Here is a 13,023-nt window from a genome sequence, read left to right as displayed (position 1 = left end):
ACCTAGAGGCTCCCAAGAAAATTCCACTCTGTCACCTGTGGCAGCCCTGTGAGGGGCGTACTGGGTGTTGCTGCTTCCTTGACGAACCTTTCCTAAAGGTCCAGTAAAGCTTGGGAATGATGTTCCCTGAGGCTCCACTGCCATCACAACAGGGGCCAGAGCCTCTTGCAAGCCACTGGCCCTTGGAGAGGTTGACAGAGGTTCATGGCAAGGTGTCCCGGGTACCCAGCTAAAGGAAGCTAGGTGCACAGGCTGTGCGTGCATCACAGCAGAGCAGCCCTCTTCCCCTTCACTGGAGGCCTAGATGCCAGCTTTAGGCAGGCTTTCTCCCAGCAGCTGAGACTTCCTACAGAGTGGTGACTCTTCAGAAGGTGCAGCCCCTCCTTCCTCCTCGTCCTCTGCCTTCCTCCAGGAATTTCCTCCCCCTCCCTCCCACAAGCTCTGTAGACATCCTGTCCTAACAGACTTTTCATGACTTCAAAGCGACCTCCGCTGGTAGTAGCAATACCCAGAAGCTGGAGCATTCCCAACCAGCCTCCCATCTGGCTTCTGCTCCAGCTGCCTTATGGCATCCTAGCAACTCTGTGGCATGGGGCAGGCAGGCGCCCCCAGATGCCCTGCTCTCATATCCATATATCCCTCTAACTCTCTTCTCCCTACCATTACTGCCCAAGGGGTCACAGGGAAAGTGTAGAATCTTGAAGCTCCTCCCTTTGTGACCATGTGGCTTCTTGTTTACAGTCTTCTTTTGGGCCTCTACTCCTGTCACATTCAGCATCCATGGAGACAGTCCCTCCAACATCTGGCCTCTCTCCTTGAGGGTTCACTGCCACTCCACCCCAGCCATTAGCTCCCATGCTTATCCTTCATCTGAACATCACCAGTTACTGCATGTCCTCTGAAAATCTTCCCTTCAAACACCATGGTCAAAACAAACACACACACACACACACACACACCATGTTCTCCCTACCTCTGCACCTACCCAGCCCCACTGGCTCCCAATCCTGATGCACTCCCACAAATCCAGATTTGTATGTTCAATTTCTTTTTTAATATGTAACAGACATCTGAAACTTAGCATGTCCAGAAATAATTATTTTCATTTTAATTCCAGTATAATTAACATACAGTGTTATATTAGTTTCAGGAGTATAGTGTAGTGATTCAACAATTCTGTACACTACTCAGTGCTCATTGAAATACTCCTAATCCCCTTCACCTATTCTCCCCATCTCCCCCCGCCCCCCAATCCAACTGCCCCTCTGGCAGCCATCAGTTTGTTCTCTATAGTTAAGAGTCTGTTTTTTTTTGTTGTTGTTCATTTGTTTTGTTTCTTAAATTCCACATGAGTGAAATCATATGGTATTTGTATTTCTCTTATTTCACTTAACTTTATACCATTTATTTATTAGTGTTTATTTATTTTTAAGAAACAGAGTGTGAGCAGGGGAGGGGCAGAGAGAGAGGGAGACACAGAATCCGAAGCAGGCTCCAGACTCCAAGCTGTCAGCACAGAGCCTGACGCAGGGCTCAAACTCACAAACTGTGAGATCATGACCTGAGCCGAAGTAGGATGCTCAACCGACTGAGACACCCAGGCGCCCCTCTACCCTTTAGATCTATCTATGTTGTTGCAAATAGCAAGATTTCATTATTTTTTATGACTAATATCCCATTGTGTATATATACCACTTTTTCTTTATTCATTCATCCATCAGTGGACACTTGGGTTGCTTCCATAATTTGGCTACTGTAAGTAATGCTGCAATATATATAGGGGTGCATGTATCTTTTCATGTGTCTGTTGGCCATCATGTCTTCTTTGAAGAAATGTCTGTTCATGTTTTCTGCCCATTTTAAATTGGATTTTTGGTTGTTTTGTGTCGAGTTGTGTAAGTTCTTTATATATTTTGGACACTAACCCCTTATCAGATATGTCATTTGCAAATATCTTTTCCCATTCAGTAGGTTGCCTTTTAATTTTGTGAATTGTTTTCTTTGCTGTGCAGAAGGTTTTTATTTTTATATACCCCCAATAGTATATTTATGCTTTTGTTTCTCTTGCCTCAGGAGACATCTAGAAAAATATTGCTCTGGCTGCTGTCAGAGAATTACTGCCTGTGCTCTCTTCTAGGATTTTTATGGTTTCAGGTCTCACATCTATGTCTTTAATCCATTTTGACTTTATTTTTGTGTATATATAAGAAAGTGGGCCACTTTGATTCTTTTGCATGTAGCTGTCCAGTTTTCCCAGCACCATTTTTTGAAGAGATTCTTTTCCACACTGCATATTCTTCCTTTATTGAAGATTAATAGATCACATCATGGGTTTATTTATAGTCTCCCTCTTCTGTTCCATTGATCTATGTATCTCTGTTTGTGCCAGTACCATACTGTTTTGATTACTACAGCTTTGTAGTATACCTTGAAATTTGGGATTGTGATACCTCCAGTTTTGTTCTTTTTCAAGATTGCTTTGGCTATTCAGGGTCTTTTTTGGTTCCATAGAAATTTTAGGATTATTTCTTCTAGTTCTGTGAAAAATGCTGTTGGCATTTTGATAGAGATTGCATTAAATCTACAGATTATTTTAGGCAGTGTAAACTCCCAGTCTGTGAGCATGGAGTACCTTGCCATTTGTTTATGTCATCTTCAATTTCTTTCATTAGTGTTTTATAGTTCAGGGTATAGATCTTTCACCTACTTGGCTAAGTTTATTACTAGGTATTTTATTATTTTTGGTGCAATTTTAAGTGGGGGTGTTTTCTTAATTTATCTTTCTGCTACTTCATTATTAGTGTATAGAAACGCAGTGGTTTTTTGTATATCGATTTTATTAGTTCTAGTAGTTTTTTGGTGGAGCCTTTAGGGTTTTCTATACATGGTATAATGTCATCTGCAAAAAATGAGTTTTACTTCTTCCATACCAACTTGGATGCCTTTCATTTCTCTTTCTTGTCTGATTGCTCTGAGGCTAAGACTTCCAGTACTAGAATAAAACTGGTGAGAGTGGACATGCTTATCATTCCTCATCTTAGGGTAATAGCTCTGTTTTTCAACATTGAGTATGATGTTAGCTGTGGGTTTTTCATGTATGGCCTTTATTTTGTTGAGGTATATTCCCTCTAAACCCTACATTGTTCAGAGTTTTTATAATGAATATTGATTTTGCACTTTGTTAGATGCTTTTTCTGCATCTGTAGAAATGATCATATGGTTTTTATCCTTTCTCTTGTTGATGTAATGTATCATGTTGATTGATATACAAACATTGAAACATCCTTGCATCCCAGGGAAAAAATACCACTTGATTGTGGTGAGTGATTTTTTTAAATGTATTATTGAATTCAGTTTGCCAATATCTTGTTCTCGACTTTTTTATCAATGTTCATTATATTGGCCTGTAGGTCTCTTTTTTTATAGTGTCTTTTGGTTTTGGGATCAGCATAATGCAGGTTTCAGAGAATGGATTTGGAAACTTTCCTTCCTCTTCTATTCTTCAGAAAGGTTTAAGAAGAATTGGTAACTAATTATTCTTTAAATGTTTGGTAGAATTCACCTGTGAAGGTGTCTGGTACTGGACTTTGTTGGGAGTTTTTTGATTACTGATTCAATTTCATTGGTGGTAATTGGTCTGTTCAAATTTTCTATTTCTTCCTGATTCAGTTTTGGGAGATTATATGTTTCTAGGAATTTATCAATTTCTTCTAGGTTGGCATATAATTTTTCATAATATTCTCTTATAATTCTTGTTTATCTCTGTGGTGTCCATTGTTATTTCTCTTCTTTCATTTTTGAGTCCTCTCTATTTTTTATTTTTGATGTGTCTGGCTAAAGGCTTATCAATTTTCTTGATCTTTTCAAAGAACTAGCTCCTGGTTTTATTGATCTGCTCTGTTGGTGTTTTAATTTTCTATCTCATGTATTTCTGCTCTCTTTATTATTTCCTTGCTGCTACTGGTTTTAGGTTTTGTTCTTCTTTTTCAAGCTCCTTTAGGTGTAAGGTTACATTGTTTAGTTGAAATTTTTCTTGCCTCTTGAGTTAGGTCTGTATTGCTATAAACTTCCCTCTTAGAACAGCTTTTGGTGCATCCCAAAGATTTAGAACCACTGTATTTTCATTTTCATATGTATTTTTTTATTTCCTCTTTGACTTCTTGATTGACCCATTCATTATTTAATACCATGTTATTTAACCTCCACATATTTGTGTTCTTTCCAGACTTTTTTTCTTGTGGTTGATTTCTAGTTTCATAGTGCTGTGGTTGGAGAAGATGCATGGTATGACTTCAGTATTTTTTAATTTGTTGAGACTTATCTTGTGGCCTAATATGATCTATTCTGGAAAATGTTCATGTGCACTTGAAAAGAATGTGTATTCTGCTGTTTTAGGATGGAATGTTCTGTATATATCTGTTAAGTCCATCCAGTAAAACCGTTTCCTTATTGATTTTGTTTGGGTGAACCATCCATTGATGTAAGTGAAGCATTAAAGTCCCCTACTACTATTGTATTACTATCATTATGTCCTTTATGTTTGTTATGAGCTTTTTTGTTTTTGGGTGCTTCCATGTTGGGTGCATAAATATTTACAATTATTATATCTTCTTGTTGGAGTGTTCCCTTTATGATTATATATAGTGTCCTTCTTGTCTCTTGTTACAGTATGTTTTGAAGTCTAATTTGTCTGATATAAGTATTGCCACCTCAGCTTTCTTTTCACTTCCATTTGCATGATAAATGCTTTTCCATCCCTTCCCTTTCAATCTCATGTGTCTTTAGATCTAAAATGAGTCTTTTGTAGGCAGCATATAGATGGGTCTTGCTTTTTTATCCATTCCACCACCCTGTGTCTTTTGATTGGAGCAGTTAGTCCATTTACATTCAAAGTAATTATTGATAGGTATGTACTTATTGCCATTTTGTTACCTGTTGTTTTTGTAGTTCTTCTCTTTTCCTTTCTACTCTTGCTCTCTTGTCTCATGGTTTGCTGGCTTTCTTTAGTGATATACTTAGATTCTTTTCTCTTTATTTTTTGGATATCTATTACCAGCTTTTGATTTGTGGCTACCATAAGGTTTGTATATAACATCCTGTGCATATAGCAATCTATATTAAGTAGATGGGTACTTAAGTTTGAACCCATTCTAAAAGCAGTAAAATCTGGGGTGCCTGGGTGGCTCAGTCGGTTAAGCTTCCAACTCTTGATTTTGGCTCAGGTCATGATCTTACGGTTCATGAGATGGAACCCCACATTTTTGGGCTCCATACAGACAGTGCAGAGTCTGGTTGGGATTCTCTCTCTCCCCTTCTCTCTGTCCCTCCCCTGCTCATGCATGTTCTCTCTCAAAATAAATAAACTTTAAAAAATAAAAAAAAATAAAGGTAGGAAATTTTTACTCCTAAAGAAGGAGTAAAATTTTACTTTCTACTCAGAGTCCCCTTTAACATTTCTTATAGGGCTGGTTTAAGTGATCATGAATTCCTTTTTAAAAAAAAATTTTTTTTTTTTAACATTTATTCATCTTTGAGAGAGACAGAGCATGAGTGGGGAAGGGGCAGAAAGAGGGAGACACAGAATCGGAAGCAGGCTCCAGGCTCTGAGCTGTCAGCACAGAGCCCAACTTGGGGCCTGAACTCACGAACCGTGAGATCATGACCTGAGCCGAAGTTGGATGCTCAACCGACAGAGCCACCCAGGCACCCCGTTATCATGAATTCCTTTAAAAAAAAAATTTTTTTTAACGTTTATTCATCTTTGAGAGACAGAGCATGAGTGGGGAAGGGGCAGAGAGAGGGAGACACAGAATCGGAAGCAGGCTCCAGGCTCCAAGCTTTTGGCACAGAGCCCAACAAGATCATGACCTGAGCTGAAGTCGGATGCTCAACTGACTGAGCCACCCAGGCGCCCCGTGATCATGAATTCCTTTAACTTTTGCTTGTGGGAACTCTATCTTTCAATTCTGAATGATAGCCTTGCGATTAGAGTACTCTTGGTTGCGGGTTTTTCTTCTTTCAGCACTTTGAATATGTCATGCCACTCCCTTCTGGCCTGAAAAGTTTCTGCTGAAATACCAGCTGATAGCCTTATGGGGCTTCCTTTGTATGTAGCTATATTCCTTTCTCTTGCTGCTTTAAAAATTCTCTATCACTACTTTTTGCTATTTTAATTACTATGTGTTTTGGTGTGGCCCTCCTTGGGTTTAGTTGGGGGTGCTCTGTGTCTCCTGGATCTAGATTTCTATTTCATTCTCGATATTGGCCAAGCTTTAAGCTATTATTTCTTCCAATAAGTTTTCTGCCCCTTTTTCTCTCTCTCTTCCTGGGATTCCTATAATGCAGTGTTATTACACTGGATGGTCTCACTGAGTTCCCTTAATCTACTCTCATTTTTTGTTAAGCTCTTTTCTTTCTCTTGTTCAGCTTGATTGCTTTCCATTACTCTGTCCTCCAGGTCACACATCCATTCTTCTGCTTCCTTTAGTCTGTTTGTTCCCTCTAATGTACTTTTAATTTCTAATTGCGTTCTTCATCTCTCTGATTGGTTTTTTTGTTGTCTATCTTTGTTGAGGGTCTCAGGTTCTCTACTCTTTTTTTAACTTTTATTTATTTTTCAGAGAGAGAGACAGAGCATGAACAGGGGAGGGGCAGAGAGAGAGAGAGAAGGAGACACAGAATCTGAAGCAGGCTGCAGGTTCTGAGCAAGCTGTCAGCACAGAGCCTCATGCGGGGCTTGAACCCACAAACTGTGAGATCATGACCTGAGCCGAAGTCGGATGCTCAACCGACTGAGCTTCCCAGGTGCCCCTGAGGTCCTCTACTCTTAAGTCCAGTATCTTTATGACCTTTACTTTAAAGTATTAATCAGGCATATTACTTATCTCCAAGATTTTAGCTATTTTTCTGTAACTTTGTCCTATTAGTTCATTTGGGACCTATTCCTCTGTCTCTTCATTTTGCCTTTGTGTGTCTTGTTTCTATTAGGAAAGTCAGTTATGTCTTCTGCTCTTAAAAGTAGTGACCTTAACAAGAAGAGGTCCTATAGTGCCCTACAGTGTAGTGTCCCCTGTTCACCAGAATCTGGCACTTCTGGGGTGTCTCCTCTCTCTGTTGCATGTGTCTCACTGTTCTGGCTGAGCTGTTTTTGCCTTCAGTCCAGTTGTCTGCTATGGCTCTTTGCCTGCTGTGGGCAGGGTTTGGTCCCCTGTGTTAGGGGGTTAGTCTGGGCTGCCTTGGGCTTAAGTTGGAACAGACCAGGTATTTTCCAGAGCTACAGGAGCACCACACTGCAAGGCACTCTGTGTTGTCTCCTGAGAAGTTTTTGTTGGGGGATGGGGCCTATAGTCAGACTAAATATTCCTAGCACACTCCTGGGGCCACAGACTGCTGTGTGTGGTTTTCTTCCCCTCTCCCCAGGGCAGGAGTTGCTTTGGGGTGGTGCTGACCCCTGTCAGGGCTGCTTGCATACTGCCATGCTTGTGGCATTGTTTTGGATGCACTCAACAAGGCCAGGTTGGGAGGTGGGTCTACAGGAGGCGATGGGGCAGGGCATGCTGTTAGCAAGCTAGGTAGAGTGCTGCACTGGTTCACACGGGTATACCTGTATGTAGGCTGGGGGTTGGGGGAAGGAAATGGTGCCTGCCAGTTCGTTTGTTCTTAGAGAAGTCTCCCAAAGATCTCTGCACCTCTAGCACATGCTCAGAGATTAGTTAATAAATCTCCCTCCCTTCTGTATACTACAGGCATTTTTCAAACTGCTGCTTCTATGCTGTATCTTGGTGGGGCTATTTGTTATGCTGTCTCTTTAAGGGCAGAGACTTAGTTTCCTATCAGTTTCCGGTTCACTGATTTTCAAAGTTCAAGGTGTGTTAAGCCCCTCTGGTTTTCAAACCCAGATGTTATGGGAATTCATCTTCCCCAGGGCAGGTGCCCTGTGCCTGGGTGCCTGGTGTAGGATCTGCTCCTCTCCCCTCTGGGCCCACAGCATCCCTCCCTCAGGTACCACAGGCCCATTTGGCTTCCAACTGCATCTCTGCCTTTCCTCCCTTCTTCAGTGTGGCCTCTTTCCTATATTTAGCCGTGAAAAGTCTGTTCTGCCAGTCTATAGATCATTTTCTGGGTTATTTACACTGATGTGGGTATTATCTAGGTGTATCCATGGGATGAGTTGAGCCTAGGATTCTCCTCGGCCACCATCTTCCCTGGAAGTCCCCGGAATAAAATTCTTGATTTTCCCCTTAAAGCTGTTTACACTCTCAATCTTTCCCAGCTCGGTAAATGGCATAACCATTTACCATATTGTTTAAGCCATAAATCCAGAGGTCATCCTTAATTCCTGTCTTCCTCTCACCACCATGTACAACCATGAGCAGGTTCCATCCACTCAATCCTTAAAACATAGATCTGTCCACTCCTCTCTATTTCCTCACTCTTCTCATCCAGGCTACCACCACTGCTTTCCAGAACTACTGCAGTACATGTCCTAACAGTCTCTCTTCTCCATGCAACCAGAGTGATCCTAAAAAACATTATCAGATCATGGCACCACTGCCCCAAGTTCCAAAAGCTAATTCCCACCACACTTCTCTATGATGCTCAGGCCTTCCTATTCCTCAAACAGACCAAAGCTCACTCCTACCCAAGACCTTTGTGCTACCTGTTCCTTCCACCTGGCATAGTATCCCCCATATTTTCTGCACAGCTGACTCCCACTTGTCATTCAGGTCTCCACTACATGAAGCTTTTCCTGGGCCGCCCAATCTAAGGTAGATGCCCAGGCACACTCAAGCATATACCCGCTTTTAATTCTGTGTAGTATTTATTGACGGAGATTTGTTCATAATCTATCTTCCCCCACAGAACTGTAAGTTAAATGTCCAGTTTTCAGAATATTTTTTGGATTATCTCTTAGACTGTTGTAATTCATTCTCACATGGGCTGGATAAATCTGTTCAAGGCAGGTGCCTCCATCAGACTTAACTCTGGTCCCCAAAGACTTCTTCTGAGAGAGCACAACTGGGATGGATGCCATGGGGGCTCATAGAATATGCATCTAAAACCCTTCACTGAGAAATGATGAAAATATACAGTGAATAATACTGATGTTCTTTAACTGCCTCAGCATCCCATCCCCCTCAGCTGGTGTCCATGTTCCATCTCCCTCAGGTCTATTTGTTTATTACTCAAAAATATTCCATGATTCCTAAGAACATGTGAAGTCCTCCCCACAGCTTTGTGGAGATACAATCAAATCATGCTGGAAGGTAGCCAAAGGGCATGGATCCCACAGCCTTCCAGCAGGCACGAAAGTTCACAGTGCAACAGAAATGAGGCCTTCCCAGGCTACCTTGCTCCAGCACTCCTGAGCCGAACACATAGCCAGGGCCGGGGCAGATGTGGAAAAGATGAGGCAGCAATGTGGGGGAAGAACTCCCTGCGAAAGCCCCGCCTGAGAGCTCACAGCTCAAGCCTTACCCACGAGTGGCCTTTTTTGACTTTGTATGCACAGGGGCTAAAATGGTTTTAACTGTTATACAGCTCAGCTCAGTTTGGTTCAAGGCTCAGCCTAACTTGGCCCTGCTTACCTATTTACCCTCCTGTCTCCCACTCTGCAAACTGCAAGCTCTCAACCAGCTCTTTCTCCTTGCCTCAGGGGCTTTGCACATGCTATTCCCCCTCTCCCTGCCCCCTTGCCAGGCAAACTCTTGCTCATCCTCCAGCTGTTCAGATATTACCTCATTATTTTATAATATCCAATAAGTATGTATTGTGTGCCCACTATTATTTACTGGGTTGCCAGGAGCTTTTCTAAGTTTGGGGGAAACAGTGACAAAACAAAATCCTACACTGCAGTGTAGGATGAACTAATAAACATGAGATAATGTAAGTGGCACAAGGATTATAAAGAAGAGAGCAGAAAAGTTAGGATGCTATTTTATATGGGGTGAACAGGTGAGGAGGTGGTGTTCGAGCTGCAACCTGAATGACATTAGGGTATAAGACATGCAGGTGTCTGGAGAAAGGCATTCCTGCAGAGCAGATGATGTGAGTAGAGGCCCTGGGTATAGGCTTGGCATGCAGGGAGAAGCAAAGCCAGAGTGGCTGGGCTTCACCTGAAGGACTTAGGGTTTACTTTGTGATGGAAACCACTGTAGGCTTGAGAGGTGGGGAGTGACATAACCTGGTTCACCTCTTCCAGGAAGTCCCCTGGCTCCTTGACCACAGAGCACCCTCTCTTCCTCCTTCCCCCTTCTCAGTACTGAAGTGCAGAATTCTGTGTTTGCTCTCCATCTGTGTGCCTTCAAGAGCAAGGGCTCTCGTTCACCATCCACCCCTTGAGTGCCTTGCATATAGTCCTTATACAATAAATGTGTATTAAAAGGACAAACACAAGATTCTCATGTATCAATATCCCTGCAGTCCTGTCAGAGCATAGCATTGGTTTCCAAAAAGTTTTAAGAAGCATGTTTGCACCCGAGTACAGGTACCGTATAACAGGCATCAGCCTTTCTGTTTTAAAGCAGATCGACCCCTCTGAACAAAAGACTCTGGCCAATCTGCCGTGGATTGTGGAGCCAGGACAAGAAGCCAAGAGAGGAATTAATACCAAGTATGAAACCACAATTTTCTGATACTCACCATCCTCCTGTCCTCGCGGTGCCTTGCACGCTGAGCAGTCCCGGAGCAGGCTTCCCTTCGCGCCTCCGTTTCCACCCAGCCCAGGAGGAAGACTGCTCTGTTTGTGTGGCCTTGTCACGGGCGAAAGGCCGCTGGCCATTCCTGGGGATGTTCTTTCTGCACCAGTAACAGAAAGTGTGCAACCAAGACTTTCCAGCCGTAACCCCTGAGAGGCACGAGTTGAGGTTTTTTGCTGACTCTCCCGACTCCCCTCCCTGCCACCACCCAAGGTATTTCTAATGACTCTGCCCCCAACACTGCTTTGCTGAATTTGGGGATAATACCTTTAAAAAAAAAAAAAGTACAGGGGATCTCTAATACTGCCTAAAAGTATAAAAATCTTGGATTTTTCAGTCAGCAGTTTTAAAGGTAGAATCAGAACAGAACTACCCCCATAAAACACCTGTAAAATCATATCACTGAGCATCATTTCATGCATAAGGACAAAAACCACCCCCATGATTGCCAGGAAATCCTGTTTCCCAATTTCTATATTTGTGGATTTTATATGTAATAAACCATGTCAGATAAAGAAAAACTTTACATCTATGGATTGATTCAAAATTTAAGAATGATTCAAAACAGGAATTTATTATGCACAGAAAAATGTGTCTTGTATTAAATATTTTTATTAAAAGAATGTTTCATTAATGCACTGATAAGAAAAGTAGGTTAGTTGTGAGGGATGTTTCTGGTTTCATTTCAAATGACTAAATTTTTACTGCTACCAGTGAGAGGACTGGCTTGGGTGTGGCAAAGTACTGATGACGCTCCCCAGAGCAGGAGATTAGGGCAAGCAGACTGGCATCCAACCGAAAGTGCTGATGCAGCCATAAGCTGCAAAGATTGTTTTTTTTTTTTTTTTAACCTTCACAGTGTTTTAAAGAAAACGTTAAAAAAAAAAAAATCTAGGGCTCCTGCTGTCAAGATTTCTGTCATGGAAACCTTGTTTGAGAAAGGTGTTAATAAAATTCTATTGCAAAAATTTTTCTAAAAAAAGTACAAAAAAAAAAAAAAAAGAGATTCCAAAGTAATAAAACTCTTTTCTTGAAATAAATGTTTGCTTACTATTTGATTAAATAAAATTTACTTACATTTCTTTAAGGTATTTTAATTTTTTTAATGTCTCTGTGGAGTATTTGTATGATACCATAATGTATATTTATGTAGAATCAAATTATATAAACAGTACCAATATCATTATAGAAAAAAATAACATTTTAACGTATATTGTTCTAACTGATCATATTGTGAATCATTTTGAAGTTCATTATAGCGATATTGATAAATTGTGGGATTGTCTTAATGTTTTTTTATTAACCAATATTATTTTAAACTTGAGGCTTATCAGTTATTCATCAGTTGGTGAGTTTTAAAGAAGGATAACTAAATTTTGTTTCAAACTGACAAATGTATATGGATTTAGTTCAGTGTTGAAGAATTTTAATACAATATTAAATTACTTGACCTGAACAGTTCCTTGTATATATTTTGCCTATTCACTGTTGATATGTATGTAGTAAATGGAGAATAAAATAACACTGAAATATGGTACCAAAAGGTAATTGTATAGGAGCAAAGTAAATAGTAGCTTTGCTGAAACAGAAACATGTGTAAATATGCTTGGGCTTCCAGTTATAAATTTTGTAATTTTTGTCATTATTTATATCCTATTAAAAAAAAAAAGCACACAAAATAAAACAAATTGTACAGCCACCGGTGCTTGGCATCGTTCTGTGAGCACCTTCCCACTTCCATTTAGAATCAAAACCAAAGGCCTAGTCTCCTCAGCATCCATACTAAAGGTATTTTTTAATTGGCCAAATTGAGAAAACTTGCTCATTTCTAAGTTGAACCAGTCTGATAAGGATACTTTCACCTTTAAAGCTTAGATTTCAGCCAAAACAATCCCCATTGCCTTTAAATATTAAAGTAGGCTATAAAGAGGAATCGCCAAATTTCTGAAAGAGCAAGGGCCACCCAAGTAGATTGCTTGTCTCAGACAATGCAGATAGCACGTTTGGAAAAAATCTACATGTTTATCTCTGTCAGCCCGGGGTACCATAACAAAATACCACAGACTGTGTGGCTAAACAACAAACTTATTTTTCACATTGCTGGAGGCTGGAAAGTCCAAGATCAAGGTGCCAACAGATAGGTTTCACTCCGAAAGCTCTTCTCTTGGTTTGTAGGCATCTGCCATCTTACTATATGGTCACATGACCTCCTCTTTTTATGTGTGCAGAGAGTGGGGGAGCAGCAAGCTCTCTGGTGTCTACCCTTATAAAGGCACCAATCCCATCCTTGAGGGCCCCACCATCATGACTCCATCTAACCTAATTA

At 41.0% G+C, this 13,023-nt stretch overlaps 1 protein-coding gene across 2 annotated transcripts in view; it reads left to right on the top strand.

The window, feature by feature from the left end:
* Positions 1–10,647, top strand: part of LOC125919459 (ankyrin repeat and sterile alpha motif domain-containing protein 1B-like) — an 84,388-nt gene extending 73,741 nt beyond the window's left edge. For both annotated transcript variants that reach the window (XM_049626142.1, XM_049626143.1), the window contains exon 9: positions 10,524–10,647. In XM_049626142.1, the coding sequence (XP_049482099.1) occupies positions 10,524–10,634 (111 nt within the window). In that variant the 3' untranslated portion in view covers positions 10,635–10,647. The remainder of the gene's footprint in view (positions 1–10,523) is intronic.
* Positions 10,648–13,023: the final 2,376 nt, after the last annotated feature.

This window comes from Panthera uncia, chromosome B4 (assembly GCF_023721935.1).
Source record: "Panthera uncia isolate 11264 chromosome B4, Puncia_PCG_1.0, whole genome shotgun sequence".
Classification (NCBI taxonomy): domain Eukaryota; kingdom Metazoa; phylum Chordata; class Mammalia; order Carnivora; family Felidae; genus Panthera; species Panthera uncia.
Note: the sequence above shows the minus strand (reverse complement) of the source record. Positions and strands in the feature narration are given on the sequence as shown.